This window comes from Harpia harpyja, chromosome 20 (genome assembly GCF_026419915.1).
Source record: "Harpia harpyja isolate bHarHar1 chromosome 20, bHarHar1 primary haplotype, whole genome shotgun sequence".
Taxonomy (NCBI): domain Eukaryota; kingdom Metazoa; phylum Chordata; class Aves; order Accipitriformes; family Accipitridae; genus Harpia; species Harpia harpyja.
In genome coordinates this window covers 17,061,178-17,085,445 of record NC_068959.1, presented here as the reverse complement: position 1 = coordinate 17,085,445, position 24,268 = coordinate 17,061,178, and the positions used below count along the sequence as shown (strand labels likewise).

The 24,268-nt window shown below is 36.9% G+C and overlaps 1 protein-coding gene across 16 annotated transcripts in view; it reads right to left on the bottom strand.

Annotated features, from left to right (window-relative positions):
- TENM2 (teneurin transmembrane protein 2) overlaps positions 1-24,268 on the bottom strand; it is a 716,298-nt gene that overhangs the window by 72,802 nt on the left and 619,228 nt on the right. For 13 of the 16 annotated variants that reach the window (XM_052816231.1, XM_052816228.1, XM_052816232.1 and 10 more), the window contains 3 exons: positions 18,224-18,418; positions 12,510-12,710; positions 10,791-11,003 (listed from right to left, as the gene is read on the bottom strand). In XM_052816231.1, the coding sequence (XP_052672191.1) occupies positions 10,791-11,003; positions 12,510-12,710; positions 18,224-18,418 (609 nt within the window). The remainder of the gene's footprint in view (positions 1-10,790; positions 11,004-12,509; positions 12,711-18,223; positions 18,419-24,268) is intronic. The other 3 variants (XM_052816233.1, XM_052816236.1, XM_052816239.1) reach the window with 1 other exon arrangement.

The following is a 24,268-nucleotide window of genomic DNA, read 5'->3' as shown; positions in this document are numbered from 1 at the left end:
TACACATTTTGCCTTGCTTTATTAAATGGAAAGGAAAGAAGTCAGATCAGTTTATATTTAAAATGCGCTGAAAAGTGGATGGCAACATGCTACATTAGGAACCGAGTTCTACTCTCTGGTATTCCCAGTGGTTAAAACAAAAAGCCAGTTCTCTCATCTGTACTAATGTATCTCTGGTTTTAGGAGAATCAGTGTCTTCTGGGACATTGAGGGTTTTGTGTTTGTGCATGCTGAATTTACAAAAATAACTGCAGTGCTATTCTTGAGGAACTCATTCCACAAGAAGCTCAGCAATCCCTCTTGATTCCTAACAATTGGAAAATCACAGTATTTGAAGCAGTACTACTCTGAAGATCAATAAACCACCATGTTCTAGGTAAACATGTTATTTCTAAACTGATCTTTTATTTTGTTAATTTGTTCTTTTGGATAATTGTCCTCTTAGTATCTTTACTAGCCTAAAATGACAACCTAGTAATATTTTTCACTACCCAGTGATTTAGTTTTTAATTAAAAAGAATGGGGTCTAATCATGATTACACCATTTTATTTATTTCTTAAATAACAAAGCTCTTATCACTACTATTTCTCTTTAGAACAGGGACTGCATCTTGATGCACTGTGATTCTTTAGCTCAGTTGTTCAGTGCTCTGAAAAACTGGCTATTTGAAGGCAAATTAAAACATATGTGGTCTAGATGCGTTATGAATCTTACTCATTTGTCACACTTATGAATAACTTTACTCTTTCAACATCTACCTAAAAACATTTCATCTGAAATTTTACAATTAACTGGAATGAATACAGAAGAGATTCATCTTTACTTTACATGGGTTTCTGTAAAAATATACTAAAATGTTAAAAGTGTATATACTTTTTAATTATATGAAAGATTAACTATGAGCTCATGTAGTTCTGTCTACCCTAATCACTCCAGAACATTTAAGAAGAAATACTTAAACCTTTCCTTGCAGCTATTTTGTATGGTGTCTTATTTTACAGCATTTTAAAAGCAGGCCACAGTCTACTGATGCTGCATCGATCAACCTGCTCCACGCTGGACTGTTAAAAACTGTGAATAGAAACTAAAAATACAATGGGATTAGGAAAAAGCACCAAACCCTGACATTGATTGGCAGTTTGTCAAAATTATGCCTCCCTATTTACAGAATGCAGGAAACTCACAGCCTTTCAAAAGGCATTGTACAACAGAGAAAATACAAATGAGTTGGGTAGGACTTAGGTGCCATTATGCAAACCATGTTTGAGAGAATGCAGAAATTGTTTTACACTTGAACATCTGGGACTCACTGCATGGCTCCCAATAACCAGTGAGACAGCACAAGAAAAGGCAACGAATCCCAGATGTTAGACATCCGTCATGGGCCATAGAACTGGCAGATTACAGTAAGACTGGAGTAAAAGTATCTTTTAAGTTTAGTAGAATGAGAGGGAGAAAAGCTTTACATGGATAAGCAGACAGCTGTGTCTCCTCTGCCTAAATTTTCATTAGGGATAATATTATGATCCATGTCACACTGAAGTCTTTGTGAAAGCAAAAGTTACTACTTTTCCATGAAAACTGCTTAACTGTTTAAGAGAGGTACTTGTTTGGAGTGAAATATTTAAGTTAGGTGCGTAGCACCCGGTGCTAAGGGTCAGCTCTCAGATTTGAAAATCTTCAAGGAACAGCTGGACCACGAATCCTTTCTGCTCTAATCCTGTTACTGAATGAAGAGAGAATGAGGATAAATACAGTAACCTTAATTTCTCATGTCCCACTTTTCCTTTGGCTTTTAGTACTATGACTGTGAACTGCTGCTAGACTAATGAGACACCAGTATTGCTTTGTCTCTTATCTATCCCAGCATGGATGTGTTTTGAATACAACGGACAGAATGAGATGGACACTTATATGTCAATCAATACTATATCACTGAAAACACTACAGTAGTATGTACTGGAAATTGCAGAAATCTACACACTTAGTTACAATTTTCATGGCAGCTATAAATCAGGTAATAATGATCCCAATATTACTCCAACTATCTGCACATTCAACATACAGAGATGAACATGGACCATAACCTCAGACCCGAACACCTTCAAGAACACTCAAGTTTGTATTTAGTTCTTATATTTCAGTTATCCAAATGATGTTTGTAATTTCTTTGGGCAAACAAAATATACTACATTATATGATGATTTCTGTTGTACAGAAAAGTTTGCTTCTTTTTATATATACAGAAAAACTATATCGAAAATGAAATAGACTGAGGCTACCTACAGGAATAATCTCCAGAAGCGAGGTTATCCTAATAAGCATTTCATAAGCAGGTCAGAATAGGGATGGAAAGAAAGAACAAGAGAAAGGAGCCGAATAACATAAATTTTGTAAAAACTTTGTTCAATAAGAATGGCTCATGGTACCTCATAACTGGTACCCTGAACAAGTCCCCATATTCAATCCTTAAGATCTTTTAAAAAATTGTCTAAGTAAGGGCTTTTAGTGAAAGGAGGATGTATCAATATTCAACATCAGTGTGTATTTCATCCTTGGTGAGTATTACTGCATAAGAGATAACTGACAGTTTAAAGAGAAAGCTTTCAATAGTTTCTTTTTTCCCCCAAAGCCCTAAATATATCACACAGCAAAATCCTGAACTGACACTTCAGAGATGCTATGGAGACCATTTTTTTTCCTTTTTCTCTCTGACATTAATATTTTTAATACAACATTAAACTATGAAAATATTAAGTAGAGAATTTCAAAAGCATCAAATATCTTAGGAAGACAAGCCTCTAACTTCTAATGCATCCTACTGTTAATTTGATACTAAATTGACAAGAAGCTGAAAAGGTAAAGCCTTGTGTCTGAATTGTTATTCCATAGAGTTTGCTGCAGTCAGGCAAAACACATTTGGCTTTATTTGCATCTTCAAGCATGAAAGAGTATGTGAAACTGATGTTGAAGATACAAGAATTGTATCTTGAGAATGTATGAGCAAGAATGCAAGTGATTAAGGAAAAGATATCTTTAACAAGAACACTAACAGGAGGCCTGAAAAGGATGGGCAGATACTGCTCTTTTTTATATTTGTTTCTTAGTAAATATTATATATACATATATACATGCACATATATATGTTTCTCAACATCTGGTACTACCTTCCTATCTCTATACAATCTATGTCACTGACCTGTCACAAGCATTCCCATGTCTTTGTTTTGTATCCAGCAACACCATGCAATTCACTCACTTGCTGAAGCTGCGCTTGACACCACAGGGTACAAAATAACAGAGAAAACATTATCTGTCCAAAAAGAGAAGATTGCCTGATGCTGGGAATACTCCTATGAACAGCAAAATCAGCTTTACCCTTTCAAAAGTTAGATCAGCTGCCTGATTGATTGCCCTCCCTCTCTTTTTGTGGTCTTTCAAGAGTTCAAGTATTGGTCAGAAAATCAATATAACTCATGTAGAAGCCCCTCCAAAAGGAGAAAAAAGAAATGTGATTTCAGTTTGGAAAACTATTCACCAGTATCTGCTGGGTGCATCTTTGAAGTAGCAGACAAAATGCAGGAAGCTTTGCTGAAAACATGCTCATTAATTTTTTGGGGATAGAAAGGGAAGAAGTAAAGTCATGTTCTGCAAATATCCTATATAAAGAGAAAGAAAAAAGCCACTCAAGTGTTCTGACACTGTGCTGTGACATATTTCAATCATTTACAGGAAGCCCGCAGCAAAGAATGCAAACAGGAAAGTTCTTCCTCATGAATAAGCTTGCCTTTTAGCCAAAAAAGATCCCCAGCTGCCCCGTGTAAATTCTGCAGATGAAAAGGAATTCTGTTTCTAAACTCCCTGAAAGTCAAACCACTCTCACTGTATACAGATCTCTACACAGAATATTTCCTTCCAAATATATATAATCAGCTATCTTGCTCAGTTCTGATAAGGTAAGAGGATGCATATGGTAGTTCTGGATTCCTTAGTGCTACAGAAATTGTTTAGAAAGTTTACTCATCCCTGATACACAAAAGTAGCGAAGTATATTTTAGTTATTGGGATAGGAATTTAGAAAGTTACAAATCAGAAACAAAAATCCCAAACAAGAGCTATTTACACAGCGTGTAATCTGGGCAGTCTACAGCCAAGAGATTTTATTCAGAAGTTTTGGAGGTGAAATAAAAGATGACATGTTTACAAAACCAACAAAACACCCAATAGCGGATGTAGCTGGAAAAGATAAAAAGCATCATCTTTCCAGGAAGAAATTTCTAATTGCTTATTTATTGGGAGCTTGCATCTTTACTGAAGCATGGTCATGTTGGACTAGATGACCACTTGTCTAATTGACTAGTACATTTCCTTGGGTTTGGTTATAAAATGTAACATGATATAATGTGACATACGTGACCAAAACATCACTTTATAAGGAAAGCTACGTTATGAGTCTGTCTGTGCTTGCATGACAGAAATGAAAATGTAAATTACGGGCAAAGAATGACAGAAATCATTGAGAATCTTTCAGATTACTTCATGAGGTATCTGCTACTCTTCTGTTTTGCTGAAGAGATGCGTGGAGGGGAAACGACCCTGTCACACTCCGAATGAAAGCTTGACAACATGTACCTAAAAGACTGCATCATAGATGTGCTTATCAAGATATGTGCCACCAGGTGTAAAGACAATAGGATGACTGTATTATACAGATGATGAACCTGAATCTGCAGATACAGAAACAGCCAATGTCTCTAATATTTTTGGTCACGCCATCATATATATTCCCAACATATTTCTGTATCATCAGTAATGAAAAGTGGTCATGACCCAAATATTGTATGCATTTTTCAAATAAAATGAAAAAATGTGTTCCTCCCTCTACAGAGCCAACATAGGCCATTATAAAATAAAGTACTTAGAAGGTTTTTTTTATGCCTTGATAGGTTATAAACTGTTACAGATTAATTTTAAGTTAGAGTGCATCGGAGAAGTCTAATATATCTAGCTCCTTCTAAATTGCTCTTTGTCAGATACGATGGCTTTCCACTGTCTCCTCCCACACACTTTCCATCTCTCCTGAAAATTGCCTCATCTTTGAATCATTACCGTTGTAATTACAACAAGAAAAATCAGTAGTAGAAGAAAAAAAATCTTTGACACAAAGAGCATTATCATGGGACAAAAATATCCTGCTGTATCCAAAGATAACACAATGCTGCATTATTAATGTTTCTATTGAATATTGACTTCATGATAAGGTAAAAATCATCATCTTTACACTTTATATGTGGTATTCCTTCCGGTTGCCAAAAAATATAAACATATCTAAAAGCTGGGAAGGGCATGGTCATCCCAAAACAATTGGGGGAAAAAAAAATTTTTAGTAAGCATTTTTTTTTTGTAAAAACAGAGGTCGAATACTATTCATCTAACGTTCAGTTGGGTGAGTCTTGGTGCTTTAAAGGGAAAGGATTTGAAGTATTTACCTACTGGGTGTAATATTTGCTCTTTGTTTGGATGTTTCAGAGTGGCTCCATATATACATTGACAACCCATTGTTCTGCAAATACAGAACACATAGATTAGTCTCCTTGGTTGGATAAATGATCAATTCTACTTCTAAGAGCAGCATTAGATTCTTAAAGGGGATGACAGTACGAATCTTAACATAGGCCATTATAAAATAAAGTACTTAGAAGGAATGCTTCCTTTTAAGCTCATTTAAAACCAGACTGGAAGAGAGCTCATATGGTTCAATGACTTTCTAGTCAGCTTGCTGCCCCATGGCAGGATGAATTGCCTCTCTGCTATTCCTGACAGACGTTTGTCTAAATTGTTGTTAAAAGCTCCACTGATGAGGACTCCACAACCTGCTTGGACAACCTACTTTAGTTTTTCATTTATTGTTACAAGGTTTTTCCTAACACCTAACCCAAATCTCCCATACTGTAACTGAAACTTCTTATCTTAATCATCCTGGACACAGAGAGTCCTCCCTTTTCCTGCACATTTTTATGTATCTGAAAATTTTAGGTTATTTCCCACCACGTAGGTGACAGGATCCTGATTCTTACAAATCTTTCTTCTTTATTCAAGGCCCTGAAAACATAGAAGATAAGGCATAGGGCTAATACAGATTTCCAAATCCCTTATTTACTAAAGAACATGTCCTACCATTTGACAGTTTCAGTACAGACGCCAAGGACTCAGTGGGGAAAAGAGAGTGGCAGATCCCCACCTCTGGAGTTAGATTCCGAAAAGCAGTACCAAGGCCAGGAAGTAGTGTAGGTTAACGGTTGGACTCGATGATCTTAAGGGTCTTTTCCAACCTAGCGGGTAGATAGTTGGAGGTTCAGCTTCTATGGCTGTCAAAGCAGGTATAGCTCATTTGCATTGAAAAATAAAAAAAAAAGGAACACAAAAGAATTGTCTTGATCGTAATCTGCAGCAGAGTATCCATATTATCAAATAGCCTTGACTACAATCTTTTGCCACTTTCTGTCTGAAAGCAGAAGTGCTTAACCTACATCTAATGTAGAATGTGAGCAGATAAAAGCAAGGCTTTGGCAATATGACAGGCGGCCGCAAAGAAAACCTCATATATCGTCTTCTGGTGAGAGCTCACCTTACGAGATACGTTTGTAGACTTTTAAATTTTACTTGTAAATATTTAGGATTAAATCCTGGTTTCAGTGGTCTCACAGTGAGATTTTTACCAATGACTTAATAACAGTCGTATTTCATGCTGCAGGGATATGAATTACAGACAGAATTACACTTTTAAAATGTTGTTTTGACTGTTTCTTAAGATCTCCATATATATCACACTGTCCTTAGTATGCTATCCTGACAGTTTATATGGAGAACACCCTCCACAACAGTTTAAAAACAACAGTTTTAAACATCCAAATATTATTTTCAGGGAAAGTAACAGATCTGTTTTGTAACAGCATGCTTTAACAACACTCAGATGATTCAAGGAAAAGCTAAATCCTCCATCTTAAAATTCTGGCATGAAATTGGTTCAAGATTTAGCAACTGCTATATCTTAGTGTTTCGCTTTGTTATTAGTTTTCCAATATTTTTTTTTCATCTAGATTACCCTCTATTATTTAGTTATAACTTCCTCCATAATTGCAATCAATGAATAGTAATCACTTAATAAACATATCCTGACAGGTCTATTTTTGCACTGGGAAAAGATTCATTTTCTTTATCATCACTCCAGTAAGCAATTTTTCTTCTTACCTGAAGTAAGAAAGTGAAATGTAGTGCCCAATGTGGAGTTCTGCTTTGCTACGTACAGCATTTGAGCTAGACCAGACACGACTCCTTTCATTTTTCTATTATTGGATATAGATTCATCAAAATCTGTGTAACCTGGACTTTGCATTCACTGATTTTTATATGTAATTCTGTTGCTGCACATGGGTAAAAGCTGCTTTGCACAAACAGCTTGTTAACACCGAGCTAATAGTGGCATTCTGGGAGACTTTTCAGAGTGCTTTTCTTAAAATGGAGGTAATGCAGAGAGAAACTGTATTTTTGTTAAATTTTTTGAGCTTAGATACTCAACATCAAAATGCCAAAGGGTATGCATTCTGTCAAATATCTATAAAGGCCTAATTTGATATTAAATAGAATAAAATACGCTGAATGAACTTGGATACCTGCAGGTTGCTATAATGATTTCTTTTTCCACAGCCATGTGAATCTAGCACATGAAACTGGTAAAGAAACACAAATAAAAGAAAATATATTTTGGTTTGTATATAGAAGCCTGTTTCTTTTCTCACGAATTAGATCGATTTGTTCTAAGTGGGCTTGGCCTAAAGTCACTGGAATCAAAGCAAGTTTTTCTACTGACTTCAAGAGATTTCAGACTACGTGTATCAATAAATGGAAATTCAGAGTAAATAAACTCTCCTATGAGATTCATATTTTTCTGCTTGAAGTCCACATGGAGAAATTCTCAAATGTCTTGTGAGGTAAGCCTGGCCATTCATTGCTCCTGAAGACCTAACACGGGTATTCAAAAATTTAAACTATGTAGAGGGAAGGGAAAGATTCAACCTCTGCTCATATGCTATTTTACTCTAGTCTGGCCTGGCTTTGCCTTAGGACAAACAGACTGTGCAGTTTGCCAGGTACCTTTCAAACAGGACTAAAACAATGGCTTTGGATTAAAAAGAATAAAATAAAATAATTTTTAAAAAAATTACAAAATCAAGGTTTGAATACATCAAATTTGCATTCCTGAATATTATCTTTTTAGGTGGACACTCCTCAGTGAGTAATTCTGACATTAAATGGTCTGTCAACCTTTCAGTTGAAAGCGAAACCATAAAGGGAGTACTCTAAATTAAAATTTCTTTCTGTAAAATTTAAGTACACTTTAGTTCTTCACACCAAAGTTTAAAACATCTTGAGGAACTCATCCTTGTTCCAAAGTATCAAGTCACTCTAAGGACAAATTTTCCAGTGGTAACTTCTAGCATTGTTTGTACCAATACTGACAAAAATTAGTTTTACCATCCTTATCCTCCAAACTCTCTCTCTGTTTCAGCCCCATGTAACACGAACCAGTGGGATCAAGCTGACTGTCCCTCTGAACTGAATTCCATTTGTGGCATCATGCTTTGTGCTTTTGTAAATGGCCGCACAATCAGGCCTCATGATATAAGCATATGAAAATTCTTAATAATATAGGTCTGTCACAAAAATACATATCTGCCTACATACAACAGGCAACTTATGACTGCACAAATTTAATATACGATAACTAGAAAGGCAAACCTAAATTTTTTGCCCTAGTCTCATCTTTGCCACAGGCAGACTCACATTAAGTTTCAAGGAAATCTTTCTAATACATACCAAACAAAAAAAGCTTACGGATATTTTAATCACTTTAGCAGTATCACCCTTCTTCTGAAAAGAAGAATTGATTATATATATCAATAATAAGGAAAATATTTATTTCACAGCTCTGAAAATTAGACTAAAAATATCTCACTTCAGAGTTCACTAGTTTAGCTTGTAATTTTCAGAATTCTTTTAAGATATCAGTACAAGGCAGCTTTTTGTGTGCACAGTAATGAAGACTTTAAATACACTAATTACCTGTAAACATACGCATATTACTAAAAGATTATAAAGCAAAACAAATTTTGTGCAAAGCAGCAACTTTTAAATTAAGCAACTATTACACAATTCAATGCAAAAAATTTATATACTAGGCATTTTGAAAAGATCTGGGAAGTATTTAATATGAAAACAAAATGCCTGGATTAATCTAGCAGAGATATGTTGATATGATGGAAGTCAGAAAGCAATTGTGAGAAAACACTCTGCATCTATGCTGGTCACAAAGTGTTCAGTCATAAAAGCTTTGATTTAAATCACATTATCATAGTGTGGTGGAAGCATGCAGCACCACAACATCAAAGGATATGCCCCCAAAATATGTATTTATTTTTCTTTTTTTTTTTTTTTCTTCTCTCCAGTAAGAGTATACTTTTAGTTTCCAACTCATGTGTGTATCAGAAATGGTTTGTATATCCAGGAAGAAATCAGAGGGGAATGAAAAAGAAAACCAGCTTGCGGGATGCAAGAATCTCACCATACTTTTAAGTAAAGAAATAGCAATTCACTTGTAATAGGACTGTCCCATTAGGGTCCCTGATTGCCATAGAAATCTCAATTGATCTACTCCTTTTCTTTGTTAAATTTACCACTTTAAGATAATTAAAACAATATGACCTTGGATTTGGAGTCAATAGGTTTCTTTTAAGGTATACCTCACAGTCCTCCAAAAAATCTTTGGAGAAAAGTACACTTGCCTGAATCTCACATTGCCTCAGAAGTTGGATACTCTTGTTCCAGACAATTTTGCTCAGACTTTTCAGAAGATATGTGATCACTCAGAACTTCCCATTTTTGATTATAGCATAGGGAAAATAACAATTTTTCCCTTTGTTTTCAGTAACTTTACAAAATAATCCAAATGCACTACCTGACTGCTTGTAAATAAAGAACTTTATTTAGGAGCAATTAATTCCTCTTCAGAATAAATGTTCAAGCACGGTAATTGAGAGGATAGAACATCATTGCTTTCTGTAAGTATAACCTTTTTGAACTTCCCAGGCTGACACATCACAGTTGAGCTGCAATCGTGTTAGTCACAGCACTCTGCATGATGCCAATGCTGTACTGAGCAGCACGCTATTAGGAAAGGGTACAGCAGCATGCTGCACTACCGGCAGGGCCCTCCCATGCTGGGATTGCCTATATGCAAACACCATGCCCACTGTCACAGCACAACGCAGGAGAATGCTAGGGAGCTATTTCTGTAACACCAGGACCACTTATTCCTCCACAACTTGACCCCTGCTTTGTGTGGTGATGGTGGCGATGTGTTTCAGATGTGATGTATAATAGCAGGAGAGCACTGATGCATCAGACCAGGAAATTAAAAAAGATGCCATTCACACAAAGGAATGTTTAGTTAAGTTTGAAAATCTTGGCTCAGATGATACCGTGATGGACCATTTGTTACATCTTTACTTACTAATGTTCATTTGCTGTGGAATTCGTTGGGTTTTTTTTTTTCTCTACAAATCAGTTTGTTACTGATTTTAAATGATTCCGAGAGCACATCTGCATTTTGCCCAACACACTTTGAGTCAGAGATAATATTGAAAGCACTAGGGTCCTTAAAGGAACAGCCTATCACAATACACAACAGTAACTATGTTTCTACGATTTATGAAAAGAAAGCAATATGTGCCTGTTTCGGTGCCTGTCGTTTGCCTACCAATGGTGCAGTGCTCCCCATTCCAGCCCTCTCTGCATTCACATTTCCCATCTTTACAAGTTCCGTGCTCCGTACAACGGGGATGACACACACGCTGGTCACACGCCACTCCTGTCCACCCTTCTTCGCAGCGACATGCTCCGCCAATGCACACCCCGTGAGTGCCGCAGTCTACGGAGCACACTTCTAGGAGAACAAAAGAAGAAAGATTATAGCTAGCTTATGGCAGCGGCAATGGGGCAGAAGCAGCAACCTAGTCATGAAGGGAAAAGTGAGTAGAACAGGTATACTTTTGCTGAAAACTATATGCTGTCAAAAGCTTGCCTGTTCATCGTCTGATCAAAACCGGCATTTAACTTGTGCTTAAAGCCAAACTAAACTATATTAAAAAGTTATTTTAAAAAAATCTGCTAATTTATGCTGGACAGACTGCTGTAGAGCTGCATCCTCTATTGAGATACAAACAAATTTCAGAGGTAGCTTCCTCAACACCTGTCAGCAGCGAAGAAGGGGAGCATGTAGCTCTGTTTTACTCAAACCTGGACCTCTGGTGATTTTGATACAGACATTGATTTGCTAAGAATGAGACTGAAACTCACCTAAGACTCATTCAGCAGGCAATAGTGACAATTCAGGGTCACTTAGACTCTGGGAGTGATGGGTAAAAGACACTTTCAAGGGAGAGATTTTGGAATCCTATTACTAACATGGTCAGTTATTGGTGTCTCACTCCGAAAATTCTGCTCTCTGCCAGCTGAAGTTGCAGAAAAGCAGAGGGGTCTTTTGCCTCATGCATCATCAAAGAAATTGAGAGTGAAACTCTCATTCATAAATTTTTCTGGCTGCTGATGCATGAAGCAGAAAAAACACATCTTGATACTCATTTTACTGGTGGGGTATTCTAAGACATTAATCTTAAGAAATAACTGAATAAGTGTGAAAAGTGTAAATTTTATTCTGAGAGAGTTGCTTATGGCCAACAGCTCGGTCTCAAGGTTTGGCTTACAACATAAATGCAAAATTTCCCCACAAATAGAACATTTGCTGTCTTGTCAAAACTGTTTTTTTTCTCTTTAGCTCCTTCTGTTAGGATAATCAAGTTTTACCACTGTAGCTTTGGAGAGGATGAAATTTTTAGCCTACACTTTTGTGCCTGCAATTTAGTGTCTCTTGCACTAAATTTTTTTTTTTTTAATATTCCATGTACAACTGAAAAGGGAAAAATACCCTCCATTTGAAAAGAGATTTTTCTGTTTTGTGATGTTTTTATAAATAAGTAGCATTTTGATGCACAGTAAAGCAACCCCCCAAAATGTACTTAACTGTAGTGTTTTCCATTCCTCAAATGTTATAAACATATTTATAAATTATGGAAGTTTTCATCTACAGTTGGGATACAGGTGTGAAGCACTGAAGTAACTTTTTCAGTCAAAATGAGGGTCAACATTAGAACAAAATACAAACTCCTAACCTGCATCCCCCCTGCCCCCTAGCTGACAGTCCCAAATTAAGAACGTCACAAAAAATAGTATCTAAGGTATACACACACTTCTTCCCAACATAACTAAAAAGGACCAAACACGTTCCAAAGACAATTTTCTAAATTATTTGAATTTCAAACTTGTCACAGATGCTAACATTTTAACAAAATAGGAACATTACTGCAAAATCAGGAAAAAATATTTTTCTTACCAACGGAGCAGTCAGGACCCATCCAATTGGGATCACAGCTACAAAGACCTGTGTCAGACAGGTAGGTACCGTGCCCACTACACTGGTCTGGACACTGGGCTCTGGGAAGCTCACAATTTATTCCACCCCACCCTGGGCTGCAGAGACATTCTCCATTCACACAGACTCCGTGGTTGGAGCACGTTGGATCTAAGCAATCAACTACAGAAGAAAACAAAAACAGTGTAGAGAAAGGTCAGTTCACACAATGTGATGTATGGAAAACATGGAGATGTGTGCTCTGAAAAGTTGATATCACGGTGATAAATAAAGCAAATTGATGTAGATCTTCAAGGCATATTAATACCTGGTCTGAGAATGGGAAAGTGCAAAGTAATTTGTGTTTTATATTGGCTCCAAATAAAACAGTATGCGACTGAACAATGAAAGTTTACTGCAGGAATGCTGCAGTGAAGAAGCACAAAGACTTAAAAATAACACCTAAATTTATATAATAAGAGTTCCACACATAAGCCTTTGCCTACGGACATTTCTTCTGAAATACACTGAAGTTCCAATGACTCATGTACTATATTTAAATAACAAAATAAAAAAATAACTGAATAAATTGCACTTTTAAAAGGATATTTTTCTTTGGAGTATCTTCATCAATACTGCTATTATTACTATTGAAATGCTAGAGGATTTTGTGAATCACATTATGATATCCACTTTAAATACCTAGAAGTCAAAATATCAGTGGCTTTCAGCCTCATTTAGACTCCTAAATTATTCAGGCACTTCTGAACATTTGATTCATGGTCCATTAGTAGCTGAGCTGTGAAATTGAGAGTCTTAAGTTACTTCAACCCATATTCTAACCAGCAGATAATTTCTCTTAAAGAAATAAAGGAAAACAGATATAGATATGGATTTCATCTTTTCTCAATCCAGAAACAACAGAGTAAGCAAGTGAAAAAACTTATGATGGAAAATCATCCAATGAAATTTCAGTTGCTATTTCAATCCTGATAAATAAAGGAATGTTATGAGCTGTCTTTCAAATAAACTCTATCAGTAACATGATGGTTTTCCAAATTTTTATCTTATATCATGAATTTATACAACTATACTATGCTCTACTGCAAATACCAACATAGAGGCTTTACCAACTGCCTTTTGCTGTGGAATTGAGGGCCAAGGTCAAATTCATGTCCTAAATAAAATGAATTCTTCTCATGACTGGTATATATTAGCTCACAACAGAAGGACCAAGAATGATTGGCATTCTCTCTTGCAGCTCCAGGAAGATCTGAGTTTATAATGAAAGTGATTTATCTCTCATCTTTTCCAAATTGATCCTTCTAAATTAAGGCAGAGACATTTTCACTCTACCTTATGTGAACAATACTCGATCTTTCAAATCTCAACTTTTCTATAAACATAGAGTCTTGTCAAATTATTTTATGTAGTTGCAGAACATTTAAAGTAAGTATATAGATTAGATACAACACAGAGGATTGAGGCAGGCACATTTAGAGATGCAAGAGTTATCAGGATAGTTTTGATTTTAATTCAGATTACTGTAGTACAGGAATAAATTACTATAAAATTTCTTATAAGATTTTCATTTTAATGACAACACTGGCTATAGTTTTTTTTTTTTCCTTTTTTTTTAAGATGTAATGCTTACTTAATTGGACATGAAAATACTATAATGCAATTTTGTATTTATAGGTAAACAAACTGTTTTGTGGTTCAGCTCAGAATTGATAAATTCATAAATTGTTTTAAAATTATCCAGACTGTTTGTCCTGTACTGTTATTCCTTCTTGGTGCTTAATAAAATTAGACACTGTCCAAAGTTTAGAATGTATCTTTCATACTACTTCTGTTGAACCCGATAGACACAGAGCTGTGAGAAAATAATCTGATTGAATAAAGAAATAAAGAACACAAAGATTTAGGTCAATTTAATTTTAGGATGAAGGTTACTTTTTCCCCCTAAATTTAGTCTATTCTATTTTTTTTAGATGATGATATTTTAATGGAAAATTTAAAAGGGTAATATGTGTATAACATTGTATGCGGCAGGACAGCTAACTTTAGGAGATATTGATGAGTCCTAATGTACTCTCCATGTCAGAAATGTATCATCTTCCTTCTCAAATGAAAGTACTAATGAAAGCAATGTGGAGCATGTGAAAAACACCACCTTCTGCTACATAAATTAAATGTCTTTCCTCTATCCTGAATTACAGTATTTGTGCAGCTAAGACTTATTTCCACAGAATAAGCCTACCAATACCCCTAAGCCCCCAATCTCCCTTGGTTTCTAGAATAACACACTAACTACCTTTGTCTTTTGTTCTAGACAAATATACTTTATAGCTGTTTTGTTCTATCCTATGGGTAAGTAATAGCTTTCAAAGTTTAAATTGAAGAGAGTTTTTACTTTGAACTCAAATCTTGTTCTATTTTAATACATGTTCTTAGAGTTATCATCTTGGGCTAGATCCTTAGCTGCTAAAATAGCATAACGTGATTACCTGCAATAGAACTACACTGACTTATGCTGCAAAAGTTCTGGCCCCGAGTCTTTAGAAGGGTTTACAATGGCATTTAATAAGGATTTATAAGTGGAGCTTCTTTGGTGTTTAAACAAAGGAGAATGCGCCTCAGCAAGTAAGTACATTAGACTTAGAACTCATAGCCCCTTGGCAGCTCAGATCATTAGAGCTCATTTAGTATTGGGCCCTCTGTAGACTTGACAAAAAGGGTACTGAAAGCAATTTATATCCCTAAGGACAAAAAAGGAGGTCAAGGAGTTTTCTGAACAATATGTACCATAAAGCCCCCAAAGAGCCATGAATTACACTTACAAAGTTAAATGTCATTGAAAAATGACTCGACCAGGAAACTGACAAGAAAACCACCCTGAACTTAACCTAATTTGGCAATTTCACTTGTCTCCCCCCAAACCAGATTGAATGAAACCTGACAAATATGCCACTTCATCTTGTGTGCAAATTTGTTAATAGGACAACAGTGTTTATGCTGCAAAAATTGTGCATCACAAATATTGATTTTGGTGCCACTTTCATTTCAGGTAAATTGTTTGAACAATATGACCGTGATGAGTATCAGAAAGAAAAAGCTAACGGGAAGAAAAAAATGCTGACCCACTTGTTCTAATTCAATATCCTACTTGGAAAATGGTGAATGAATCAACCTTTGCCATTCCTCTTGGAAGCCAAAAATCAATAGAGGAGATTTCATATATTCATATATAAATGAAGATGTATTTATTTGTATCATTCTACCATTAGAATCGTAGGATTTTAATTCATGCAAAAACTTTAAATAAGATCAGATGATTACCTGCAACTGGAGAGACTCCACTTCATATCATGCCCTTTTTCCCATAGCTCTTCAATTAATGTGAGAAATACGTACAGAAGAAATGGAATTTTAGAGTAGAAACATGATGCCTGGTTTTTATTTATTTGTAAATTAATTTATTGACTTATTTATTGCCCAATGATGTATGCAAAAGGTTATATTAACCTTTCTTGTCATGTTATTGGCCCCTTCCAATTTTGCAGTCAATATCTCCTGCCTTTGTAATCCATTTATCTTTTTAAGAAAAAACTTAACCTTTCAAGCACCGTGTTGATTAAATAATGTATATTCTTTCACCTCACGTAGTAATTCACCTCCCCCAAAACTCTGTTGACTGACAATGTTTTGTTGTGTTGCCAACTTTGAGTGGTGTTAACATGATGAACACCTTTACAAAAAGATACGCACTAGTTTGTTCTATAAACTTCTCTGGAGTTGGTGATGTGTTTGTTTCACCCATTTCAAACATTCACCTTAGGATAAGCTGAATTAAGCACTACAAGAGCCTATTTCTCTTATAGGAGTGCTAGGGAATTCAAGAGGTCTAGTCCAGATATACCACAGCCATTCTAGACAACTGAAAGTAGAGAGAGAATTCCATGCAAGTAGCTGGAAATTGCAATCAAGATGAGGGAGGAACTGCTTACAAGGTAAAATTTACAGAATCAAATGAAAGAAAGATAATTTTAGGCCATCTACCATAGTCTCTCTAATAATACAAGCATTTATACGACAACACGAAATGTGACAAAATTTATATAACTTGATTAGACTAAGCAAACAATTGCAGTTAGTACCAGAAAGAGAGCTTCTGCATTCCTGGGGTATAGACTGGATGTTGTAGAGCATGCTAAAGACAGTCTTCTTCATCTTTGATTTCGCTGAGAATGCTAGCTATAGCAAGGCATTTCAGGTAATTTTTGAATATTTCCTATAATCACACACTCAGGGTGAACTGACAACTATCAATCCTAGCAGACAAAAAGGACATTACAGAATTTTCCAGATATAGCTTAAAATGCAACCCATTAAAAACAATGGAAAAACTCTACTGACTTCAACTGAGTTCTCGGTTAGAGCTTTAATAACCAGTGTTGTGAAGCTTTCCTGGAAGGAGATGACAGGAATGAATTGAACAAACAGTTGCAGTGTTGGCAGTCCCACTAGGGAGGATCCTTGCTTTTTTTTTGCTTTTAGCAAAATAAGTTCACTCAGACTAACGCGAGAACTTGTCTTAAAGGTGATGACTGCAGTCCACGCCCAAAGAATAAAACCCTTAGTGGTTTAGGTCCCTCTAGTTTTCTTCCCTTTGTTTTCCGGTGGAAGTAACAGCTGTTTACTATAGGGTAAGATAAAAATCGATACACATGGTGGACAGCTCTGCATTCCACTCAGAATACTCTATAAAGACTCTTTAGTCCTAAAACCATGCAAGCTCCAGTCCTACCACTTCAGTCCTCAGACTGCTCCTCCTTTTGGAAGATTAATAAGCTCTGGAATGTCTTCAGAAAGTAGCTTGAACTACTACTGCTCTGAGGATGTCCCAAGGTATGCTAAACTGTCTATTTAGCAATTGTCTGGTGAGTTAAATTCCCTTTTAAAACCATACTAATATATTTTAAAAAGAAAAGCAGTCCAATTTATGTTGTGCATTCTAACAGAAAACACTGTGAATAAAACCAATATTGAGCTTAATCTATGACCACATTTTGCATGGGTTATTTTGTTAAATTTGCTCATTCTATGTACACAAGGAATTGGACACTTTCAACATGAAGAGTTTTTCTGCATTTAAAGGACAGTTATCATTTGTGTGCGCCATCTACCTTTCTTTAATCCCATATGATTGCAGATAACAGGAGTAATTTCCCTACATTAAGTCTGTAAGTAACATGGATACCTGTCTTTCAAATTTGTTTCATCAACTTCTGTCTTAATAGTGACTGATATGTTTGCTTTGTGTGGAGCTGCAGCTATACAATTTTGCCTACCGCTGCTCCTTTTTCCTCTGCATTTCACATCTAAATTGTTCAATAAATATAATCCATAAGAAGAGATTCATCTTCACTCTTCAACAAAGGAATTATTCAGGTTTACTTGTGGCAGACATACTTAATACTGCAAAACAATGTATACGGAAGGCCAGAAGTTTTGTCTGAACTTTGATACATCAGTAAAATTGTGAGGCATTACATTTTTACCCCTTTTTTACAATACCCTGCCACAGTAGTTTTACATTTAAATTTTTATTCTGTTCTTTCCTTTTTTTCTACCCATTAAATAACTCCAAAACCCAGCAAACAGACTCACAACAGAGAAAGAAAATGTCCTACCTTCTTCACAGTTTTCTCCTTTATAGCCAACAGAACAGACACAGTTCCCTTCGATGCAGGAACCATGACCTCCACATGAAGGATCAATACACTGGCTGATGGGTACATCACATTCTGGACCTTTCCAGCCACTGTAGCATAAGCAGGTGCCTTTAGAGTACTGACCATTGCCACTGCACAGAACCGGGCAGGCAGCTGGAAAATTGAATGAAAGAAAAACAGCATACAGGGTCATACATGTAGTCATGTAAAAGTGCACTAAAAATCCACTACCAAATACTTATACTTATATTCAAAGATGTTAATTTTCTTGGGAAAAAAACCTAAGATAATTTGTAGTAGTTCAGTTCTTCATTTCCAAAGAAATTATTTGATTACTATTTAATAAAGCACACATGTGTTGCGCATTCTGAGAATACAGCTACTATTCTTTACAGACTGTTGATGATGTTTGGGATAACTAATGAGGTAATTTGAACAGATTTGGGTCTGACATTACTCTGCTTTGTTCCACTAGGTAACATCCAATTTTCACAGATAGCAGAACACAAAACATTCAGTCCCCAGAACATTTTACTATACAGCATCTTTCTTATTCCATAACACTTTTTTAATGTAATGTCCCCAAAATATTTTAGACCCTTTGACTTGTTTTTTTCAGTGTAAGAATCTTGAACACAGGAATAACACAAGCTTTCATCTACAACAAATGCACCTTGCCACCAATATCCCTGCTGAACCTTGTTTTCCCAAATCCCAGAGTGACTGCTTTTACCCTGTGTGTATTGACAAGAAAGCAGCATTAACCCTTATCCCTCCCTCTTGTATTATTAAGGGGCAAGACACATTCTGAGCAAATATTCATTTATGCAAATGAAGTGAAGCCTGTGAATAATAAAGGTAGTCAGCAGGTCTTGGATGCCAGGAATCAGATGTTGTACATATGCAGAGCAATGGAAAGAAACAAGTGTTTTATTAAAAGCCAGTTGCACATAAATGTTGCACTAAGGCATATTCACACTCCTATATGGCCACGTCTCCCCTTTGAACATGGTGATCTGTGAACTCACATGCCCACCAAAGACTGAATGTATGGTCACCAGCCAGAGAAATGGAAAAAATAACAGACGAATAACAGAAAATGGGAGTAATGAAGTGAATCTTTGAGAAAAGGTACCCTTTTGTGCTCTCTGATGCAGTCTGATAAAGACAGAAAAGTATTTCCCTGTCTTTTCACCCTTCAAAGTAATTAGAAACTAACAGCTAGTTTTACAGTGCCAAAAATATACTCAAAAGCTACTATTAATCATTAAAAGGTTCTAATGCTTTCTTGCTTCTATTGTTCCTTTAACCTGAATGATCAAGAAGAACCCAACTGATTGATTTCCTACAAAGAAATGTGTAAGTGTCCAGTTATACAACTTCTCCACTGTTCAGTCCTGTAACCCTTATTAATCTTAGCTGTCCAATTGATCTGCTGCAAAAACACATTCCAGGATAGATTTTTTCAAGAATTTTCTTATTTGAACTGGGAAAAAATTGATGAGAAAAAATATATTCAGATTTTTAACCTGAGATGTTAGCTAAAATTTAGAGTGCTGAGAATTATTTCAATTAAGACTACAGGTTGATGGACCACATGTCACATGTATAATCTTTTTTAGCCTATTTTTTTCTGCAGTAGAATAAGAACAAAATCAGTATACTGAAGTTTGGGGGTTTTTTGCTACCCCTCCTCTGCCTTAGGGACATATCACCCATCCTTTGGTAGCAATAGAACTTCATTCTACTTCATCCCTGGTGTTCTCTCTTCCTACAAGTGCTGTTCAATCTTTTTCTTCCTCACTCCAAAAATGAATACAAATCTGAATAAAGTATAATTTCCAGCAGCAACTTTCTGACTTCAGATGTGACGTATGTTCACAAGTGCTTTACTGAGTTCAGTGAAAAAGTTTCTGCTAAAGTTCTACTGGTTTTGCTTTTTGCAGCTGGTTTCAGGATTAAGTTTACTGAACCAGCTGGACTGAATTACAATACAGACAAATATCCATTATGTCCATACTGCACTCTAGGACAGCCTATTCTACATCTTTCTGCATGTCATCCTCAAACACCCTTCCATGATATACAACACGCTGAACTAGTAGCAACTTCAATGCCATATGACTAACTATTCCTTCTGTCTGCATGCATTACATCATGGAGTCTATCTCAGTTCCCCAGCATGCACTGCTTTTCACTGTCTAGGTATGCTAACTGCTGCTACTGCAAGTCATATAGGTGAGCCATAAAGGAAGGGATCAAACAAGGACCACTTCCACTCTTCAGGTATGAAGACCTGGGGGGACAAACAATTCCTTTTTCCATAACTCTCCATTTCACTGCAATTAAAAGTCTTGTTTGGGCTGACATTGATACATTTTCCCAAATCACTGTAAAAAAGGTAATAACTTCAGTCCTGCTCTCTTTACTTGCCATGGTGTAGAGGATCTGGAGGTGAGTGATCAGAAGGCAGCTTGTCCTGAAGACCTGGAGTAATCATGAGTGGCAAGTTTCTTGGTGCCACCTTCCACACCCTGACACATTGTAGAGATGCTGTCCCTTTATCTGGGCCTCATCTTAACACAAAAATATCTCTCTCTAGAACAAGGCGCCTCTCAGCTTCTGTATGTGGTGGTTAAGCTTGCAGTCCCTTTGTTCAAGTCCACCACAGAAGGAAGTAATATTGTTAGATGCAAACTCCCTACATGCTTACGAGCCACTGCAGAGACTCGATGTTATCATTATTAATGGTTGCTCAGTGTGGATTCTCCAACTGCACTGGGACATGCCAGCATATGGCTTGCTTTTGCCCATCAACCTCCTCACCATGCTGTGATAAAGCTGCATAGAAAGAAGAGGTCCCAGCAAAGCTAAATGAATCAGTAGGCAGTAGACAGTTTCTTCAGACAAACCACATTTGTTCAAGTAGTTATAAAGACAAAAAGTTAGACCTGACTTACAAGCTGGATACAAGTGAGGAATAGCTTTTTTTGTTTTGTTGTTTTACAGGCCAACATGGCACTCAACACCTGAAAGCACTTCTGTTCTGCAAACCTCTCCTCTGGAGTCAAAACTCAAATAAAGGCAATAATTCTATTTGAACAGCACAGTCTCCTGCAAGAGGGACTGAGCAGAAATAAATCCATTATTAAAATAAATAAAAAAAACAAAACCAAAAAACACAAGCAATTTAGATGTCACCACTCTAGGCCTAGCTAGATAATACTGTGCCAGCCACCTGCTGTAGAATTGCTTCTCTCCTCACCTTGCCCCTGAGTCTCATTAAGCAATGGGCAGCTGTGGTCCAGCTAAAAGAGATGTATATCTGCTATTTAGAACTTGTCTATGGGAAGGCCATTCTTAGCTCTGACTTTTGATCTGAATTTGCAGGGTTCAACTTCTGGGACACCAGAGACTGGCAGAGCAGAAGAAAGATTACTAGATGGTGCTGGGTCTTGGGCTAAAGAGCTCCCACAGTAGTTTTTCAGTGTACCCTTATTCTGCTATGGTGCTTCAAGAATGTAAGTAAAGCTGAAAGCCATGTCACAGCTTTTCACTCCTCTCTTCATGCTTCTACCAGGTCAGAGGTCTTGCTATGGTTCATAAATCTATTCAGTCCTTGTGAAGCTTATATAAAGTTGAACAGTAATCTGCTTTCAGTGGTCTGCCACTGCAGTATGCATTGCCAAGATGTTAGTGACACCAGAACTGACTTTGGACAAATGAGGGAATCTGTCATTTAACCTTAGGGATGAAATGAATACAGTTAAGATTAAGACACTTGCAACCTAAAGCCACAAAGTTTAATCTACAACCCTCTGCCAGGGTTATCCTACAAACTATATAACAGGAGTATGGCTTTGAGAATAAGAAAAGTGACAGAGGTTCTTGGTCAGATTTTGGCACTTCCAAGACTGTCATGTTACTCAGACATGTAAGCAAGAATGCAAGCAAGTGTAGGTTATAAGAAGCTGGCTTTTCACTGCTGTAATAAATAGCTCTTCATTAATGTTTCTGCTATGGGTTTATGGGCTGTCCTAAATGAGGAATAGAGAGAGAATCAAACTGCTCTTCCATAGAAAACAGAAGCAAGCGGTCTAGAAAGAGGTCTGCTATGCTTATTTGCTAGACCATATTGCTGCAGGGCAAGACCAAAACAGTCCACTCTAATTTTACATCCAGGTGGCTTCAATTAATGTGCAAACAACTCAAGAGTCATCTGGAGTTCTTGTTATCTAGGACTGCTTGTTTTCCCTGTGTGAAGTGGATGGCCCCTATTCCAGGATAGAATTGACTGTTCAAAGTCTGTTGAAGGAGTGTGAAGGAAGGTTGGTTTATGTAATGGAACAATCAAGTTCCATTTCATTTCTGTGGACAGATAGGTTGCATAAAGACAACTGCATATCACACACCAGCACTGTCAAAAAGTGGACAGAGGTCTTCAGGAGCAGTTATGGCAATACTCAAGTACGTTAAGCACAAGGGTATATCTCCTGAGTGAAGTCTGAATAAGCACAACAGGTATTAACCCTAAATGTGTTTTTGATGATGTGATTCTGCCCTTTACAAGCATTCAAACAAAAGCAGACTAAGTTCGTAACACGGGTCTCAGTCGATCAATGGATACTACACACCCTTGAGTCCTGTAGGCTGCACACATTTAAGAGCATGAACTGAGCAGGAAAGACCAGCCAAACATCCCTCAAAGTTCCCTCTCTAAAGGTTATCTTTGCATAGGTATTCTGGAGTAATGTTAACATTCCCTGATGCATGAGGAAAGGTGATTTGATAACAGCCTGTTACACATGGACTAGGAGGGGAGATGGTAAGGGATAATGCCCAAATGGTCTGGCATCAAAAGCCACCATTTTGTCCAGTGACACTTAACACACAGGTATGCCAGCTGCAGTCTGTGCACACACTCCTTTCACCCACCCTTATGGTATTCACACGTACATACTCACCAGAGGTGTTCTTCTAGAGCATGGCAAGAAACCAGTAAAGGATATCTGAGGAGTCAAACTCTTGGAGGCTGTTGCAGACCTTGGTTTAGTTACACAGCTGCTTGGTTGAGAGGCCTTCCCCTGCTACTTGAAGTTCCAAACAGGATTTGAAGGCAGAGTTCTGGCTGGTTCCTCTTGCTGCAGAGCAAACATTACCCTAGTGCAGAGAGAGTCCTGTACCACTAGGATCTAGGCTGTCAGTTCTCTACTGCAGACTTTTTTCATTTCCTCCTCATAAAAGAGACAAATTGGTATACCTCTCTTGAAAGTTATTTGAGTTTCTGGGCACAAAAATATGCAGACTTGAAAGGTTTTTGAACTTGCATCTGCAATGCTTCCCTGTCCTGGACCAGGTCACAAGCAGTGCCCTTATATTGCTCTTATTTTGCAAGCAGCTCAGTTTTACATCCAAATGTAAATTTTCAAACAGGGCATAAGAAGGTTAGCTTCCTTTGTGCCACCTACAGGCTTATTCAGAGCCCGGACAAGTTGTCAGGAGTCACCCCATATCAAGTCAAAATTTTTCCACATATGTACCACAGAATTTTGTGGTGAGATGCTCGTGGCAGGTTGGTGAGGGGAGTCACTGGTCTGGATGGACAAAATTGCATCAAGCCTGTTAGGGTACTGTTTGAGTAAGGACCAGAATGGTTGTATCCATAATGCTTGTAAGCCCTAATCTTGCGTATAAACCAGATTCTTCTCATCACAAGCTGGTGCGCATAGAAGATGAGCTTGACTGCCTATTCACAATGAAAGCTGTAAGGAAAATCAGGACTGACTGTTGAAGTGTAAGTTTAAGGCTACACTAACAGAGCACTTAGACACCATCTAAAGTGCCCTTACATCTTAAGTACTGCTAACTGTTCCATCAACCAATTTTAACAAGATTATCTGAAAAGTTAAAACTCATGGAAGAATGTTCCCTGATTGAACACATAATTAGACAAATTCGTGGAATGAAAATCTACAAGGCTACTATACACAAAGAGACATCGTC